This window comes from Rhynchophorus ferrugineus, unplaced genomic scaffold (genome assembly GCF_030347505.1).
Source record: "Rhynchophorus ferrugineus isolate W39M unplaced genomic scaffold, kcgeb_rfMv2 rfM8, whole genome shotgun sequence".
NCBI classification, from domain to species: Eukaryota; Metazoa; Arthropoda; class Insecta; order Coleoptera; family Curculionidae; genus Rhynchophorus; species Rhynchophorus ferrugineus.
This window is the reverse complement of record NW_027472587.1, coordinates 32,403,090-32,422,375: the sequence shown is the minus strand read 5'-3', so window position 1 is coordinate 32,422,375 and position 19,286 is coordinate 32,403,090. Positions and strand designations below refer to the sequence as shown.

At 34.9% G+C, this 19,286-nt stretch overlaps 4 protein-coding genes across 6 annotated transcripts in view; 3 read left to right on the top strand and 1 right to left on the bottom strand.

Annotated features, from left to right (window-relative positions):
* LOC143201013 (cytochrome c oxidase subunit 5A, mitochondrial-like) overlaps positions 1 to 525 on the bottom strand; it is a 72,686-nt gene extending 72,161 nt beyond the window's left edge. The window contains exon 1 of the mRNA XM_076411857.1: positions 339 to 525. The gene's annotated coding sequence lies outside the window, so the exon portion shown is untranslated. The remainder of the gene's footprint in view (positions 1 to 338) is intronic.
* Positions 107 to 2,651, top strand: LOC143201009 (CWF19-like protein 1 homolog). 2 transcript variants are annotated; one of them, XM_076411852.1, is made up of 9 exons: positions 107 to 324; positions 519 to 679; positions 739 to 843; positions 893 to 1,098; positions 1,157 to 1,322; positions 1,488 to 1,637; positions 1,695 to 1,910; positions 1,967 to 2,205; positions 2,272 to 2,651. In XM_076411852.1, exons 1-9 carry the CDS (start codon positions 305 to 307, stop codon positions 2,581 to 2,583), a joined length of 1,575 nt encoding a protein of 524 aa, XP_076267967.1. In that variant the 5' UTR covers positions 107 to 304; the 3' UTR covers positions 2,584 to 2,651. The 2 variants fall into 2 exon arrangements, with proteins under 2 accessions (XP_076267967.1, XP_076267968.1); XM_076411853.1 differs by having other exon boundaries at positions 109 to 324; positions 1,503 to 1,637.
* A 172-nt stretch (positions 2,652 to 2,823) lies between these two features.
* Dlc90F (Dynein light chain 90F) lies at positions 2,824 to 3,746 on the top strand. 2 transcript variants are annotated; one of them, XM_076411859.1, is made up of 2 exons: positions 2,824 to 2,971; positions 3,031 to 3,746. In XM_076411859.1, the coding sequence occupies exon 2, from the start codon at positions 3,046 to 3,048 to the stop codon at positions 3,406 to 3,408; it is 363 nt and encodes a 120-aa protein (XP_076267974.1). In that variant the 5' UTR covers positions 2,824 to 2,971; positions 3,031 to 3,045; the 3' UTR covers positions 3,409 to 3,746. The 2 variants fall into 2 exon arrangements, with proteins under 2 accessions (XP_076267974.1, XP_076267973.1); XM_076411858.1 differs by having other exon boundaries at positions 2,825 to 2,971; positions 3,043 to 3,746.
* A 363-nt stretch (positions 3,747 to 4,109) lies between these two features.
* Pka-R2 (cAMP-dependent protein kinase type II regulatory subunit) lies at positions 4,110 to 18,260 on the top strand. The gene is made up of 6 exons (XM_076411856.1): positions 4,110 to 4,668; positions 8,069 to 8,351; positions 9,926 to 10,102; positions 10,158 to 10,317; positions 14,693 to 14,879; positions 14,952 to 18,260. Exons 1-6 carry the CDS (start codon positions 4,437 to 4,439, stop codon positions 15,080 to 15,082), a joined length of 1,170 nt encoding a protein of 389 aa, XP_076267971.1. The 5' UTR covers positions 4,110 to 4,436; the 3' UTR covers positions 15,083 to 18,260.
* Positions 18,261 to 19,286: the final 1,026 nt, after the last annotated feature.

Here is a 19,286-nt window from a genome sequence, read left to right as displayed (position 1 = left end):
TACAAGGAGTTTATATTTAGTTAATATATTTTCAAGTTTTCCGCCCTAGCAGTTCAGGGACGCTTAGCGCATTTACAGATTCCTGTAAAATTTATTTATTTCTCCAATATCCAGTTGTGAATAAGATAACCGCACTTTTTTCCTCTATTCAAAATATAACGAGACTATACGGTAACAACTAACCCGATTGTATTTATTAACAAATGCACATATTACATAATGCACTTTAATAAGTAAAAACTAAAATTTTACAAAAAAAAACAAACATATTTTTATGTATTAAGATTTGCGGTAAAAACTGAATATGTCAAATAAAGTTAAAATGTAAGTTAACCTACCTTAAACTATGAAGAGTCACAAGAACTATAAGCAAATGAAGGCGCGTTTTTCCACGTATTCTTTCAAAAATTCCGTTAGAATTTCACTTATAGCGCGAGCATTACCGTGGCTGTCAAATTTGATAGCTATCGCGATGCAATACAGGTTCATTATAAATGGTATATTATAATTCGTTTTAGATTACTGTGCGGTGATGTCGAAGGAAAATTTGATGCTTTGTTTAAAAGGGTCGATACAATTAATAATAAATCGGGCCCGTTCGATTTACTTCTTTGTGTTGGTAACTTTTTTGGCATCAACAACAAGGAATTCATCCCCTATAAAATTGGAGACAAGAAAAGTATGTTAAATTAATTTTAATTGACCCAGATTTTCACTTTTGCATTGCTATATTTTTAGTTCCAATACCCACTTACATTTTGGGACCAAATAAGGAGGATCATGTTAATTTATATCCAAACAACGATGAACACCATGAACTTTGTACAAATGTATTCTATTTAGGTACTGATATAGATTACATTGACAATTTTTAAATATAATAAAATTCTAGGGAAGAGAGGTATATTTACAGACAGTAAAGGCTTAAAAATAGCTTACATTAGTGGAGTTACTTGCGAAACACAAGACCAGTTGTGGACCTATAACCAGACTGATATATCCAGCCTTTGTGACATAGTTCTAAAAGGAAATCCCTCCTTTAAAGGTGTTGACATATTGCTCACATCTCAGTGGCCCCTCGGTATTATCGAGAAAAAAGTATAAATTAATCAAGCCAATCAATGTTTTCATCTAAAAATATTAAATTCCTTAACAGGCAAATATCACTGTTACTCAGCAAAATGAAATGATCAGTTTTCTGTGTTTGAAATTGAAGCCCAGATATATAATTAGTGGCCTTGAGGGAATGCACTATGAAAGATCACCTTTCAGGTGTCCAAGCTTAACAGATCATGATATGGAAATAGCTACAAGATTTATAGGCAAGTCATATATGTATATATATATATATATATATATATGTATGTATGTATATATATATATATATATATATATATATATATATATATATATATATACATATATATATATATATATATATATATATATATATATATATATATAAATAAATAAATAATTTATTGCAGCTTTGGCAAGGGTAGGGAACCCAAAAAAAGATAAATGGTTATATGCTTTAAATCTTACACCCATGGATAAAATGAAAATATCTGATCTACTACAAAAAACTACAGATGAAACTCCATGTCCTTTGAATTTGAGTGAGCTTGAAAGTAAAGGTACTGAAAGCACGATAAATTACTAATCTGCTTTATGCTAATAAACCATTTTCCTAGTTTTCAAGACAAAGAAAAAAAGACATGCACCTAACGGTCAACAATATTTCTATGATATGGATGCACCTATGGAGGACAATCAAAAAAAGAGTAAACCCAAAAGGCAAAAGGTAGAATTTGATCAAAATAAGTGTTGGTTTTGTTTGGCTAGCCCAACATTTGAAAAACATTTGGTAGTTAGTGTTGGAGATCATTCTTACTTAGCTCTAGCCAAAGGTAAGTACCTAATGTTTTGATAATTTGCATAAATAACAGATGCCAATTATATTTAGGTGGTCTAGTGAAAGAACATTTTTTAATCAGCCCTATGACACATTTTCAAAGCAGTCTAGCCTGCACAGATGACATCCAAAAGGAAATGGAAAAATTCAAGAATGCCTTGCACAAATATTTTTCTAAAGATGGCAAAGTTCCTGTATTTTTTGAAAGAAATTATAAAACATCTCACATGCAATTACAGGTTGTTCCAATTCCACAGCAGGCCACCAGAGAATTAAAAGATATATTCATGGTAAACTGTTTTAACAATATTTACAGTGACTCAGATAATTGATATATGACATTTTTGTTCTGTTAGGATGAGTCTGATGCTCAAGGTTTCCAGTTATCTAGTCTAGAGCCATCAAGTCGTTTAGATCAAGTAATTCCTCCCAAAACACCATTCTTTACTGTAGAATTGCCAGATAACACAATCTTGTATACAACAGTGGTTTCCTCTATGAATTTTCCTCTCAACTTTGCAAGAGAAGTATTGGCATCAGGCCCCATATTAAATAAACCTGATAGAATAGATTATAGAGATTGCATTGTGGAAAAGGATCAAGAAGATGATTTAGTAAAACAAATTAGGATAGATTTTGAACCTTTTGATTTTACAACAAATGTATAGGAAATCCAGGAGTACTGTTGTCAATGTAATTTTATAACTGTATTAATAAAGTATAAATATAATAACAACGTGATTACATTTTTTCATGTAACTAAGACCATAAAATTTCTAAGAAACTTACATTTTATTTCGATTCCGGATTCTACAAGCACTACATAAAGTTTTTATCAATCACAAAGTGTACATATATAAAGTTTGTTTTAACATAAACAAATCAATCCAGCAATTTGTAGGTTAAAAGTTAAAATTGTGTGGTTATGACGAATGACAACCACTCCTACATTTTTGACAATTAGGTTGACGGCTTAAAAGTCGTTTACTTTTTATTTATAAAACTAAAGCAGAGCGAATTTCTGAAATATATTAGAGGTTCTGGTGCTGATAACTTGTAAGTTTCGTTTTTGAAATATAATGAGCGGATATAATTTGGCTTTAAATACACTATAGGTTATGTTGTAGACCATGGAAAAAACTACCCAGGAAACAGTTGAACAAGACTTGCAGGAAGAAGGACAATTTGTTGTCGACGATGTAAGTAAAATCATCAAGGATGCAATTGAGACTGTTATAGGAGGCAACAGTTATCAACAAAATAAAGTAAACAATTGGACCACCGCAGTTGTAGAGGCTTGCACATCTGAACTAACCAAGTTAATGAAGCCATATAAATACATAGTAACCTGTACAATTATGCAGAAAAATGGAGCCGGACTGCATACTGCTAGTTCCTGTTATTGGGACAACAATACAGATGGGAGCTGTACAGTACGCTGGGAAAACAAGACAATGTTTTGTATTGTTTCTGTTTATGGTCTAGCAATATAGATAATATTTATGACATCCGTAGAAAATAGGAAAAATCAAAAGGCTTTTTAACTTATGGTAATTACACTAAGGGATTATGAATTTGAAAGAAATATCCTACTAAACTTGAAATTTTTGTCTGCTCTTAAAATTCCTTTTGATTTTTTAAATTATTGTTAAGCTACCTTACGCCTTATAGGTTTAAGTAATTTGTTTAAAACAAGCTGTGTGTTTATTTTTATATTAATATTATGATTACTATTATCATCTACTACCAAACCAAACTAAGTTATTCTAGGTTTATGCACCCGACATTAATGTGGATTTTTCTATAAGAATAAAGATCGTTATACCGAAAACCATTTTGTTTTGAAATTAAAATTTTTTCAGGTGTGGCTGCAATAGAAAAAAGCAATTAAAAAACAACCCACGCATCCATCATTACTCGTGAATATCATTATCGAACGGTGAGTTTGACAGCAGGTAGAAAGTTGTCAGACCTTCGTTTTCCACCCTCTTTCTCTATCAAGTTAAACTGAAATGCCTCTACATTTGCGGCAACTACGTAATTTTTGTACGTGATTAGATAGCAGAAGATTGAAATAATAAGTTAAATATCTACGGAACTGATGGGTATCGCAATTATATAAATTAAAATATTTGCGATTAGGAACAACGACAACGTCGGCTGACGTATTCCATTCCCACCTGTGCTGTCAATGCAACTGTCAGTTGTCATAGCTGCTCTCACCGATCATTAATCATTGATCGAGCGAAGGAACTCGCTTTTTTTTATTTAATCAGGAACGCCTTTGAACCGAAGGAGGGTGAGCGATGAAACACCAGTGAACGGTCTAGTGGTCCAGTGATTTGAGCGGGAACTGCGAAGTGTCCCTGAGCGGAAGTAGGTCGATTTTGTTGGTCCTGTGACTATCCAGAATAAACATCGACGGCGCGACCTGCATGACAGTGGCTCAGTGATATTCGCGAGCATTTTCGGAACAGTGTGTGTCTAAATTCAAGTCAAAATTACGAAGAAGGAGGGAAGTATGAGCCGCGGTGGTAGCGTGGGGGCCCGTATACAGGTTCCCGACGAACTCAGGGAAGTCTTGCTGGAGTTCACAATTAGTTACCTCCTAGAGCAACCTGGCGACGTCGTTTCTTATGCCGCCGACTACTTCAACAGGTTGAGAGAAGCCCGGTGCACCTCTCTACTGTTGGAGGGCGCCGGACCTTCCGACACCTTGTCGCCGGACGAATCGACATTGTCCCGCGAAGAAGGTAAGTGATATGTTCCATTCCCTCGATAATTTACGGTTCTTGGCACTAGAGAAGGCCAGTGCTGGTGATATAAACACAAGCCAAATTGATTCGAATCGAAAATAACATACAAATATTTCAAAGTTACGTCACGGAATAAAAAAGAAGCGAATTGTTTTTTTTTGTGGAAAAATGATCGGGAAATCGATGGGAGAATATTTATGGAACAGTTTTCTGGATGAGCCGTTCACTTTTAGTAAAGATCGATTTTTAATGTTATCCAAAAATCACCTGGCACCACCTTGCAACATTATTCGCAGTACAATAATTAACGTGGTTATATTTTATTTCCTATACCCCTCAAGGTATTTCGACTATATTTGAACAACACTGTAGTATTTTAATGACGTTTTTACGATTTAAATAAATATATTTAATGTCATTGGAACACTCATTATAATTCACCACAGTGTTAACTATTACCGAAACTACTAACAGCTGGTATAGCCTTTTGAAGTGTAATTAAAATGGGCCTTTTTCATATTATATTTGGAATTTAATGTTGCTTGATATTCCGACAGGACAGAAGCTCACCGACGCTTATTTATATATAAATATCGATCTCTGTTCCTCGAGATTCTCGTAATAATCGCACCAGCTGACCTGAATGGCTCGTTCTTCAGTGTGTCATGGCAGTTCACGAGAGTCACGTTGTAGTCTTATATACTGTATTTTAATTAACTTTTTATATCATACGTTAAAATTCTAAACTTGTTTAAATAGTTTTAGACAGCACCTTCACCATTATGTTAATTGATTCGAGTTGATTATATAGTATAACTCCTAGAAGTCACTCATGTTTTCTTTGTTGATGATATATGGACGGAGACACACTTGGCGCTCTATCAGAAAACACCCAGTTATTATTTTCGGTTTTTACGCGATCCAATAAAATATGTGCACGCTTAATTCTGTCGGATATCGTTGTAAACTTGCCAAATGAGCGGGTGAGCCAAGCCGCAAATCCGAACAATATCAAGGCGATCCTATCCCGAATTCGCGGACACACAAACAAAACGACCGAATCGATTTATTTTTCGTTTCCTGACCGCCAAAGCGGTCCAACTCTTGGGATTATGTAAAGCGTTGAATTGAACTTATCGATATAAGCGGGAGGGAATTTCCGGACCGAGGCCGGTCTCATGGTTCCTATGGACATCTTATTATTGCGAGGACAGATTCCAAAATTTGAAAGCAATATTTTCGATTAATTGCTTTAATATATGTCTAATGGGTTTTCTAATGCGTAAAAATTATTAATAATATCTTAATCCTCTTGTTAGTTCCCCCTTAAATCTTTTTTTTAGATTTCTTTTTTGGCGATTTTCCTTAACTTTATAAACTAAAATAAAATTTGTATTAGGGGGGTACTCTAGTTATTTTAATTTAGAGATTTGAAAAAATCGATTTTTTCATATCATAATTTATAACTTTTTAAGAATAAATTTGAACAGTGTTTTTTAAATTTTTATTTATTTTCGAAGATCTAACTGTAAGACATCTAGAGACGAAATTTTAACGATTTTTTTACCAAACCACTTTTTTCGAGACGGTTGATATCTCAAGTTCAACAAGTCTCAAGTGAGCTTTTTCCATATATTCTTTTATCGTATCAAATTATAACAAAATTTGGAATTGCTGAAAAATGGTATCTTTGGCGTTTTTTTGAACAGCCGAAAAACTTCATTAATTTTTTTTTACTTTGATACAATAGAAGAATATAAAATATAAATCCTTTCAGTAAAATTTGGTATGCTATCCAATAAAACAGCAATGCACCTCATCAAAATTTATGACGTCGGCACGTTATTACCACATCAAATTGGACTTTTGATTTACAGCGTTTGCCGGTTCTAAATATAATTATTATCACAAACGTTTGAAATTTGTAGACATTTGATACCAACCAATACTAACACAAATGTTATAGATTGATTCTGTTACATGTTCCGACGCAGCTAAACCAACATTATAAGCTGGCATCTAAAAACGAAGGTGGTTAATCGTATCAAGTTAAGCAATAACAAAATTTGGATTTTTACTATTAAAAAAAGTGTGAAAATGTCAAAAAGAATGCTAAAAAATTCTACGACAATCGTAATTTGATGAAAAATCTTTTTGACTTTTTTTACTTCGATGCGATAGGAGAATGTATAGTCTATTCAAAGTTTTTTTTTTACCGCTATGTAACTTCGTTTCAGAATAAGACAATATTTTCCTTCTCATATTATTTCAGTTAAAGAGAGACTCAATTCTGTCTGCTTAATTCGAACGCGTAGACGAATGAGCCTGTCAGAGTCGTCCAGTTGTCGGACGTATGCAAAATTCTTGATAACAATAATGATAAGAGGTTATAACTCTAACCAATAAACTATTGTGGCTGTATAATTAACTGTAGTTTTTAGGTGTACTATAATGTTAATATAAATTATATTTAATAACATTTTTGTTCAATTATTTTATTTAGATTAGTATTTTGCGACGAATATTTAGACATTGCAACGTTTTGACGTCACATATTTAGATGACTTATGTACAAAATAACGTTTAATAGACTATATAGAGAAAACCCACCAAATTTGAAGTAAATCGATACAGTAGAGTTTTGAACTTTGAAAATACAGAAAAAATCGATTTTTTTCAAATTTCTTGGGTAAATTACCCCTTAAGAAAGCTCGTGGCGTTAAGACTGATAAATCTCTCCAAAAAGTCAATTCGATGAATGATAAAAGATACTGATTGAACCTTTTTAGCCAGGCACTGAAAACGCCATCTAGACGAGTCTTACTGGGTCGGTCATTCTGATGCATTTCCTCTGCCAACGTCGTAATTATATTACACATTTTATTACCAAGAATCAATATCGTTTGTCAAATTAAAGTAAATTGCAAAGATTCATGATAAATATATCTGCGATCCAGTAAAATGTTAGTTCTTTTAACTTTTGGCAAAATTATATTAAGAAAACACAGAACATCGATATATTATGATTTTTTCAAAATTTTTTCGCTGTTATTTTTTTGGTCGATATATCGATATTTTTTGGGCCAATATTTTTTTTAAGCAAAAGGTCAGTAGTTGTTTGTTGCAAATGAGAATATTGAATTTTTATATATAGAATTTTATATATATGAATTGATATATCGATATTAGAAACATAAGGGTTTCGAAGCAGAGTATCGAACTTTTGTCTTGGGTTTTCTACAACCCCTTCCACCCATTTCCCTTTAACGTGAGTTTTGCGTGGAATAGAGCTGGGCAGAAAAAGTTTGATACAAAAGCGATAGGGTTTCTCTGTGGTCGATATCCCTAACTGATGTTATGCTATATTCAAATCAATTAATGTTAACATTGTTCGCAGAGCCCCCGGTTGGTCGTTTCCAAAATCGCAGGAAGTCGGTCTTTGCCGAAACTTACGATCCCGAGGAGGACGAGGATGACGACGGTACCCGCACAATATTCCCCAAATCGGACGAACAGAGGCAACGACTCTCCGAGGCAGTACGGAACATCCTCCTGTTCAGGTCCCTCGAGAAGGAGCAGATGAATGAAGTCTTGGACGCCATGTTCGAGAGGAGAGTGGACAAAGATGAGCTGGTTATCAAACAAGGCGACGACGGTGACAACTTTTACGTCATTCAAAGGTACTACGGTTAATATTTTTTTAAATGCGTATAGTTATCTTTAATCGAGACGGGAATTAGAGCAGCAGAACTGCATATTTGATATTGTAATCGATATCTACCGTTAATACTTTACTGTTAATCGTGTGTAATCAATCGATACAATCAGTATTTTGGGGACCACGCTATGAATCCAGTTGCTAAAATATCTAACGGGGCTTGAAAGTTCCATAAAATTGAACTATTTTATATTTAATTTTATTATGTTGCGTGTGTAAATGTTTGTTTATATTTAATTATATTGTTATAAATATCTCTGTCAAAATTGACCACATTTAATTTTTTAATTAACGATATATTACTCAATTAATGTGTTAATATAAATTTATACGAGGGTTGCTATTTATATTTTAAGCCTAATAATAATAAGACTGTAATCTATTAACGAAAATGAACTTTGATGTTTTTCGAAATATTGTCCATGATGATCAATACAGTTTTGCTTGCGCTTGAACCAATCTTCATAACAATATTTCCACTCTGATTGGGATTCCTCTAAAACATTCTTATGAAAGCATCAACGGCTTCTTCAGGTACCGAAAAACGTTGGTTTTTGAAAAAAAATTTCTTGATATGCGGTAATAAAAAAAAGTTATTGGTTGCCAAATCAGGAGTGTACAAAGGATGGCCTATCAGTTCAACCTTTCGATCACAATTCTACGTAGCTAAGTGCTTCGCGCACAAATAATTTTTATCGAATTTCGCTCGTTTTGGAAAACGTACACATCCAAGATTCATCGCTTATATAGATGTTATACACCGCGATTGTATTTCTTAGCCATTTCTTTACACCAATTGACAGAGACATCATTTTGAGCTTTTACCAAATTATACGAGATGCAATGTCTTATTGATGCTTGTCATCCTAATACCCAAAAATGACTCAGTTTCACGCTAACGCACATGACGAACTTGCAGTACCAATATTGTATGATACCACAGATTTTGGACCGACTTCAGGAGTTTCGTCCCTGAACGAACTGCAGCTAAGCATACATTCCTTATACCAACATTTCACAGTGGCCAAGGATGTGGCTTTATCGCCAAAAGTTGAAATAAGTCAATGAACTTCTGTCCTGATCCAAGTCGAAAGTGAAAACAACGTTCTGAAGGTCAAACTTGCAATTGATTAGATGGAGCATAAGAATATTTAGTATAGGCTCAAATTACAAATAGCAACCAAAAATTTTTAGTAAAATATATTGGCATTTCATATAAAAATTAACCTTTCCCAACCAATATCGAAAATATCAAATATTTAATATGAATTACATATCTAAATTCCATCTATTAATTGACCGTCTAATTCCAAACTATATACAAGTAAATGCGATTGTCGTGTTCTAAATTGAAATTATCAAATTACTGTGTTTGACATAATCTACTTAATTGAATGATTAGGATTAAACCCAATTATGATTACTCCGTATAACTCTTGACTTTTTAACGGATAACACACATAAAATATTTTGTAATTATTAATTTAATAATATACTGTTATTGTTAGGAATTCATGTAACTGTATTTATTTCTAGTGGCATATTTCATGCCTTGGTAGCCAGCGAACCTGGACAAGAGCCCAATCACATTCACACTTACGATAACCGGGGTTCCTTCGGAGAATTGGCCCTTTTGTACAACATGCCCAGGGCGGCTACTATAAAAGCGGCCACCGAGGGTTCTTTATGGGCGATGGATCGCCAAACATTCAGGTAAATCGCCTAAGAGTCACTCTGCGTCTGGTTTTTGAATACTTGACATTTTCAGGCGTATTTTACTAAAATCGGCGTTCAAAAAACGAAAGATGTACGAAACTTTGATAGAGAGTGTTCCCATGCTGAAAACCTTACAGGCATATGAAAGGATGAACCTAGCGGACGCCCTAGTTCCTCGGACTTTCGCGGACGAAGAACGCATCATCAAACAGGTTCGAAATAGTATTAAGTTTAGTACGAAATCTAATACATTCCGATTTTTTGCTTAATATTCTTAAAAAACGGAACTGCCGCAAATAAGAAAGAAATATATGTTGTTTATGAAATTTTTCAATAAGGACGGTTCGATGTTGACAGTATATTATTGTATAGTGTATTTTCTGACTGTGGCATCTTTTATTATCTATTATCCAGTCACTGACGTCTAATCACTATGGCAATATATACGATTAGGCAGCACATTCACTTTATTATTAAAATGGGTATTTGTGATCAACAATAATTTTAAGAGACTATGTGATTAATTACATGTGACGATTTAATTCATCACCAATATTCCTACTTCATAACTACCTATTAACCTATTTATAACTACACTTTTTCTTGATTTCTGTAATCACAAGTCTATAAGGTGCAACCGACCTTACAGCTTTGTCCTTTTTTTATTACATCTTACGTTGAATATGCTTAGTACTATCTTAATTTATTGTTATTGTTCTGTTGTATTTACACCAACACACAAGCAATATGAGTGCGGGATAAATATATCAGAATGTATTTCCCAAATTAGAATTAAATAATTGCTTAAACTAAAGTTAAGAGAAATACTTGTACACTATACAAGTTCATGTGGCTTGATTGGCTTCAGTCTTCTGATATATGTCATCTATAATGACATATATTTGGCATTCACCTTGAGATAAATTCCGATATTCTGGTATCTCCGGAATTTGAAGAAATTGTAGGTATACATTTAGGTTAGTAATGCAGTCGTGGTTTTATGGCCTTTTATTGGTTAATTGGGGGATTTCAGGGAATAATAAAACACATTTTTAATTAATGCTTTTTTAATAGTTTTAGTAATTTATTCCACATTTATTCACAATATAAAAGCCGGAGAGTACTTATAGCACAATTTTTAAAATTCCTAAAATCTTAAAAACAAAATTTCTAACCAACTTTCAAGAAAAAATATTAGCTGTAATAAAAAATATCAAATCGATTTCAACACTACTAAATCAATATAATAAACAAAACAATATATGATTAGTTGTTTGTTACTCTTTTTATACATATCTTATATATTGTTAGGTGTGAGATTCATTTAATATTTCTGATTCTATGCTAGTTGGAAAACTTCTTGTTTTAGACCAAATCAAAATATTTTCCACTAGAATCTCTATTTTCATAAAGAGCCATGTATCTATCATTATCATTGTTAATGATCATTATGTAATTATTCAGTTTGCATTTGTTTTTAACCGTCAAATCTAAATGGTTTTTAATTCTTATTTTGATGTCTTATCAGAAACGTCATATATGAATTTTGAATCCGAATTGTTACTGTTACAGATAACATCCAAGATTTGGCTTTAAAAAAATTCAGGGTATTCATTTGCTAACAGGTCAATTGATAAGTCTCCGGCGTACTACACTAAAACATATTTTTTTGGCAAAATTGTTTTTTTTATTCAACGCAATTCCCTTTAAGGGTGATAACCCTCCAACTTTTCGATACCATTTTTGTAGTACGATTTGACCTTTCCTTCAAAATAGGCCTCAGTTTCGGCGATCACCTCTTCATCCCTCGAAAATTTCTTCCCAGCGAGCATTCTTTTGAGATCTGAGAACAGGAAATAGTAACTGGGGACCATATCTGGAGATTACGGTGGATGAGGAAGCAATTCGAAGCCTAATTCATGGATTTTTGCCATCGTTTTCACTGACTTGTGACACGGTGCATTGTCTTGGTGAAGCAGCACTTTCTTTTTCTTCAAATGCGGCCGTTTTTCGGCGATTTCGTTCTTCAAACGATCCAATAACGCTATGTAATAGTCGTTGTTGGTGGTCCTTCCTTTTTCAAGGTAGTCAATGAAAATTATTCCATGCCCATCCAAAATACAGACTATACGACTGTTGCGTTTTCCCACGCTTTGGAGGGGGTTAATCGTATTCAGTCCACTCGCATGACTATTGATTATCTATTGATTCGGAGTGAAGTGATGGAGCCATGTTTCATCCATTGTCACATATCGACGCAAAACTCGGGTTTATTACGCTTAATCATCTTCAAACAGTGCTCCGAATTATCAATGTCGTTGTTTTTAGTTAAAAGTGAGCTCGCGCTACACCCACTTTGCACAGGGCGTTCTCATACCAAAATATTCGTGAATGATATGATGTACACATTCAGTTGATATCTTTAGAGTGACTGCTATTTCATTCAGTTTCAATTTACGGTCATTCAAAATCATTTTGTAGATTTTTTAAATGTTTTCGTCGGTAACAACCTCTTTTGGGCGTACACAGCGTTCACTGTCTTCGGTGCTCATTTCACCACGTCTGAACTTAGCATAGCAATCCTTGACAGTTGATTTTCCTGGGGCAGTGGCATCAAGCCAAGTTTTTGCTTCCAGTATTTTTTTCTAGTATTTTTTCCCTTCAAAAAGCAATATTTTATGAACACGCGAAATACCTGTTTATCCATTTTTTTCACAATAACAAAAGTTGCTTCACTCAAACTGCTATAATTCACAAACAATGATCCAACAGCTGTCAAATGTATACACGCATCGTTTGAGGGTTAGGGCTAACTAAAAACACATGAATTTAATTCTAGAAGCGCCATATATGTCTCAGGCCTTCAATTGACCTGTTAATATCAACACGGTAAGTTAGTTAGTTAAGGTAATTAGCAACTTTAATTTTGAGATTCATCTATAAGTTTCAATTTCATGAAACCATGTCTTAATTATATCTTATACATTAGATATGCTTAGAATATCTTAATTTACAACTTAATTTATTACGACTGTTCTGTTGTACTTGCATGAATACACAAGGAAGGCGAGTAGGGGATAAATACATCAGTATATATCCCAAGAGACATGATCTTTATGTTTTGTAGATAAAATTTATTTTTGTAAGCAGAGTGTGCCAAGGAATTACATAGAAAACCAATGTATATTGTACTAGATTTTATTATAGATTACATAGTTATATTTTATATCCACATTTTTTAAACAGTTTCAGATATTTTGTATGTGTTGAATTACAGAACTCTTCCAAAGATTCTAGTCGAGCTCTGTAGATGTAGAAAAATGATTTTACATCATTTATTTTTTACAATAATATAATTTATAAAATGGAAAGGGGTTTAAGACACAGAAACTATTAATTTACTTCAAAAACTATTTTATTTAAGGAAATAAGGGCTCGTTGAACGGCGTTACAAAACGACGCTGACAATGTAAATCTATTCTAATATAAACCAAACTACCTATGTTTAGACGTTTCATTCATCATCACCACACCTCGTCTCGTCTGGCACATACTTACCGTAGCCAGGGCCACTAACAGTCACATGATATAACATATATACATTCAAATGCAACAAAAATACAATTTGCAGCTGGTTTTATTGCGTTGTGAACCGAGTGGTATCCACATCCCATCCCAATGTCTTCTGACTGATGAGTTGAAATTTACTTAAACGTTATTAATTCCATTTTAGTTTTTCTCTCCCAAATTACACATTTATTGTCGCTCTCTAGCGGTACAGCTAACTTAACAGCGAGACGTATAGCCACTTTCGTAATGAATGAACTGGCTGACGAATTTTGTTTTGTTTATTTACAACTTATTTACTACACCTACTATTAATATCATTATTTACTATTAATATAACTGGAATTTTAAAAGCATTAAATTTAAAAAATCCCAATTTTTGTGATATTAATACCCTTAAATCATTTTAAGTCATTTGCTCCGGTAATTGGGTATTTTCGATATACATACATAAGTCTATTAAATAAAAAAATATTAGAATCTCATACACAGTTTGTTTCATTCCATGTAAATATCGGACCAGGCCTTATTGAAAAATTCTGTATTATTTAAGGGTATATGGCTCGGTAAATGGATCTAAGACGAAATAAAACAGTGCTGGTTACATGATGTGACCGTTATTTATTGATTTAATATAACATGTGATGAAATACAAATAAATGAAAAGGGAGCGGCGCAGTGTTACTTGAAGAGACGCTTGGGCAGTCGATGGTGGCACGTTTGAACTGAACAATAGTGGCTGAATGATCTAAAGTACCCTTCAATAATATCCCAGATCAACGTCTCAGAGTTGCCATATCTTCGTTATCATTTACCGAACGTTGAACGTTGCTAGTACTCCGCACGTGTTCAACATCTGGGATAATATTTTCTGGGTATTTTATCCTCCGCTATACTAAGAAGTAAAATTCGACATGTCTCAAAGTCGCTACGATTACTTCACTACAATAATGGCAGTCGTAATGACGATCAAAAGGCCAGCCCGTTAAATATTTTTACCACGTTCAATATCGTTTCTAGGGTGACGCAGCTGATGGGATGTATTTCGTGGAAAACGGCGAGGTAGTTATCAGCGTGCTTGACGACAGCGGCAAGGAGATTGAGATCAATCGCATTTCCAAAGGCGGCTACTTCGGCGAACTCGCCCTCGTCACACATCGCCCAAGAGCCGCATCAGCTTTCGCGGACGGCGACGTCAAACTCGCCTGTAAGTATCACCACTCGCATTATGTAATTCAATCAATCCTAAAATTAACGATCTCTCCTATTCCTGTTGCAGTCCTGGACGTGGAGGCATTCGAGCGTCTCTTGGGGCCCTGCATGGAGATCATGAAGCGCAACATCACAGATTACGAGGACCAGATGCTCAAGATCTTCGGCTCAAAGCAGAACATCAAAGATATACGATGAAAGACGACGGCCGACTCGCTATTCGGCATTGCCACTGGAGCAAAAGTAGGAGGAAGAGGTGGAGGAGACGGCGAGGGGCGGGGCCGCCGTCCCGTCCTCACCCCTCGCCCCTGAACTGTTGGCGGTTTTCTTTCGTTTGTTCTTCGTTCGATTCAACTTTTTCCTTCTGCCCTCGGCTGGTAGCCAAGCGGTCGTCTCCAGAGCGTCTATAATCGACGACCCTCCCGACATCGTCGGACGAGGAGAAGTAATGAGTATGGTAGTAATGGGGCGAAGGGAGGGGGACTTTCTACTTGTAATCTCCTGACGTGTATCAATATCACTTTACCATTACTAGTCGAATAATATATTGTGTAAATAATGTAACTGACTTCCCTTCTCACCACCTGTACCGGCCCCTTTCCCCGTACCTGATGTTGCTCGAAGTAAACTGCTCCGATTGTAATTTTATGATATAAAAACAAAGGACACAAAAGTGGTCGAAATAAAATTCTCTTCACAACCACATCATGTGAGTGTACCTTAGTAAAACACCTCTGTAGATCCAAAAACATTTATACGATTATAAATATTAGTAGCGACAAGAAAGACCACTGCTGCCATACTTTTGCAATTTTAGTAGGCGCAGGTGTGGCAGGGGGCCCTGCATGTCGGTGGAAGAGAGGATGGATGTTTTGAGATCTTATGTGTTTCGATTTTTAATATATAAGAGAACAATGAGAGAAACCGCTGGTCGGAGTTTTCCGTTTCTGTTTAGCTATAATTTTGTTGTCGTCCGTGTGTATATGAACGTGCGTGGATGTGTGTGAGAGCGCGTGCGAAAGCGATAAGCATTTATTGTTTGGTGTTCTCGTTCTTCTGTATTTATTTTTCTCCTTACGGGATTGTTAACAGCGGAAGACGGTCTTCAATTAGTCATTCGAAATGTTGTGATCTAACCTGAGGTGAAGTCGAAACAGTGCCATAAGCGTTGACCTAAGACTGATGCCGCGAGGAAATTTTCTGTTGTTTTTCCTTACTTAAACCGTCATCGGCAAACACAACACACTAGATTTATGGCGTATGGAATTATGACGGTTGTTCCTACTATTTGCTCATCATGACGCTTTAAATAATACATATTTGTTCAACACACCATTTAAAACAACAAGTTTTCCTTGTGAAAATGCATCAAACATTTGGTTGTGTATTATTAGTAACAGTTGTTTTCGTATCATCCGTTCCATATTCACCAACATTTTCATGCAATTTTAATTTGGTTCTACTGAATTCAACAGTTATAACAAGCAGCATATAAACATACTCCAGCAAAATTAAACACAATTAATAAACTAATGAAGTATGTATGAACAACACAAGAATCTCCCACAACACAACTACAAATCAGTTTGGCATTTTTTCTAAATATCTGGGAATCTTGAATCTATCTTGAAACCAAGCAGGTTGAATTTGGGAAATAGTTTCCAACAATGATGACGTGTGATTTGTTACTTGTTGCCGAGGAAATCAAAATTTTATCATCTATTCTAAATATAGTTTTAAACAATGTTAGTGTAGGAAAATAATTTGATTAAAAAAAAGTTTTATATATTTATAATATCTAGTATCATTATTTTTCAGAGACTACTGGTTTGTATGAAAAAATCTTGTTTGTTCGGCCAGTTTAAATATATTTTATGAATGAGTTAGATAATCTGTTGATTTTTTAAAGTGGCAGAAAGTAATAATGCTCCAATGTGTTATGGTTGTTCTGTTAAATTTTTAGGGACGTGATCTGTTGTATTCCTACCAAATACTATATAAATAGCAAAAAACAGTAAGATAGAACACACTGAGCCATGTTGAAAATGCCATTTTTAACGCTTTAAATGACTGAATCACATCATTTCACCTTTTATAAGACGCAGACTCACTGTTCACAGAGAGTGGTCTGTTGTTTTTCGGAGGAAGTCGAAGCTACTAACGACACTTTTTGGTTGTGCTTTAACTGTTGTTCTAGTTTCGTTGATTTCCTGCGTATGCCATTTTAAGCCCATTCTAATGACTGAACTAGATCTGAACTCCTTGTGGAAACCACAATTCGCGATCTTTGCGTTTCCGCGGTCTGTTGTTTCCGGCGGATTCCGTGCGGATTTGTTGACAAATTCCTACGATAAACGTTTAGTCAATGCCAATCGACAATCAAAAGGGACCGGAGGAATTTGTGTTGCTAGAGGTTGTTACGTCATAACTAGTAACGGTTGTTTCCTAGAATTTGCTCATTTTTTTTGTTTATTGTTTTAACTATCCTACACCAAATCCAATCATTCTTTTTTGTTATTATTATTATTTTGTTGTTATCGTAGTTTATTATATTATTTATTTACCTAGATCTTAAGGGGGAGTTTGTGTGGTGAAAAATGAGAGAAATAATGATTATTTTCCTGTTATTATCGATAAACAGTATCTGTATTTAAATGTTAAACGTATTCATATATTCGATGGATTTATTGATGAATAAATCTTTTTAAAACATCTGTTATTTTGGTGACACTCACCTAATACTGTGCTATAATGATGAATTTGTTAGCTTAGACCTGCAGACTTTATTGTTTTTGAGTTCGGGGGCGATGACGGGGCGGGAACAGAGCACGGCACCTAGACGTTTCGATCACAGGGCGCGCACGCCATCACGGACGTTGCCCGTCCCTTCGTCGCCCGCACCTCGTTTTGTTTCCGATAAAGTCACCAACCTAGGAGAGAACTTCTAAGTGTTTTTAGGTTATTAAGTGTACGAGAGATCGACGCTGCCGTCCGATCTCGATCTTAATCGTTAGACTGTTTGATTCCTATCTGACCCGGGGACGAGGGAGCGGACGGCCCCTTCCCCCGCCCCCGGGCTTTCCTCGATGTTTTCGCACCGTTTGCCTTCTCTATGACATGTAACATGAACTAGTTCTTATTTTGACACCTGGTTGAGGTCGAAGTATTTCCGTGGCGGGCGGGGACGGTCGTCGGGCCGGCCCGGAATTTGGTTTCTAACGAAGTTCCTTAGTCCTGCGTACGCTTACACATATTATTGACTAAAAAACAAATACAGAGCTTATAACTCTTACTGAGAACGTTGATGGATAACTGTAAACCTGAATTATATATGTTATGGATACCAATAAAGAACAGAAAAAAAACATCGTACGGATCACGTTTCGTTTTATTTATCTCCTACCCAGTTTTACTTATATGCATTTTAAAGTTTCCTTTTTATTAAAAAGGGTTTATCTGGACTGGACCTACAGTTTAACATGTGGGCTCCGAACCACGGTCCTCGGCATTAAGCGTACCGTCTGGCCAGTGACCAAGTTCGAGGCCATCCCGGAAGACATCCGGTCTTACTGGCGTAACTGAGGTGGTTATTTCTTGTCAGATTTTCCACTGTTGTCTTTAAAGATAATTACAATCACAAACATCCATGCCCCAGAAGGATTCGAACCAGCGACTATCGCAACAGTAGGAGGTTCGGTTCCAACCTTCGTAGAATGGAGGCGTATTTTTTCAATACACTCCAAACTCTAAAAAGATGCCTTTTGAAAAGATCTATTTTTTATTACGATTATTTAAGTGACTGTTTATAAAGGCACAACAGATGTGACTATCCGTCCTGCAGTGGACCTACCTAAAGTGAAGTGAATACACGTTACTTGGCTCGGCAGCATTATGAGAGAAAAATTTAACAAAAATTACCTACAAGCAACCAATATAATTACAAAGCTAATCAATGGGCTAATGACAATGAAATAAGAACATTGTCTCCTATCACAACAACATTGAAACACACATCGTTAATGACTTGTTGGTCCAAGAAATATGACATTTTTTAACTACTGTTAAAAATGTTAACGGCATGGACAATAGTGACATCTTTATTGACCAATAATCGACTGTTTTTGATACAAGATTATTAAAAAGGTTTAAATAATATCAACCAAAGAGTGCTAATTTCTGTATATTCTTGAAATATCAATAAATATTAAGTGTGAAGAAAAAAATTCATTATTTTTGTATGAAATTAAAGAAAATTTATTTTTTAAACAGCGTCGTTTCGTTCCATAGCTTGTTATCACTTTAAAGGTAATACCATTATGCTTCTCCTATAGAAGACCTTGTTCCTTTCATTTTCATTGTCAAAATACCGAGACATTCGACTTCACAGATCTTTTTTAAGGCC

Coding starts and splice junctions, on each gene's coding strand:
- LOC143201009 (XM_076411852.1), top strand. CDS start 305: ATGTCAAATAAAGTTAAAAT. Junction 1,099..1,156: donor TCGGTATTATCGAGAAAAAA/GTATAAATTAAT, acceptor ATTCCTTAACAG/GCAAATATCACTGTTACTCA. Junction 1,638..1,694: donor GAGTGAGCTTGAAAGTAAAG/GTACTGAAAGCA, acceptor CCATTTTCCTAG/TTTTCAAGACAAAGAAAAAA.
- Dlc90F (XM_076411859.1), top strand. CDS start 3,046: ATGGAAAAAACTACCCAGGAAACAGTTGAACAAGACTTGCAGGAAGAA.
- Pka-R2 (XM_076411856.1), top strand. CDS start 4,437: ATGAGCCGCGGTGGTAGCGTGGGGGCCCGTATACAGGTTCCCGACGAA. Junction 8,352..9,925: donor AACTTTTACGTCATTCAAAG/GTACTACGGTTA, acceptor ATTTATTTCTAG/TGGCATATTTCATGCCTTGG. Junction 10,318..14,692: donor AAGAACGCATCATCAAACAG/GTTCGAAATAGT, acceptor TATCGTTTCTAG/GGTGACGCAGCTGATGGGAT.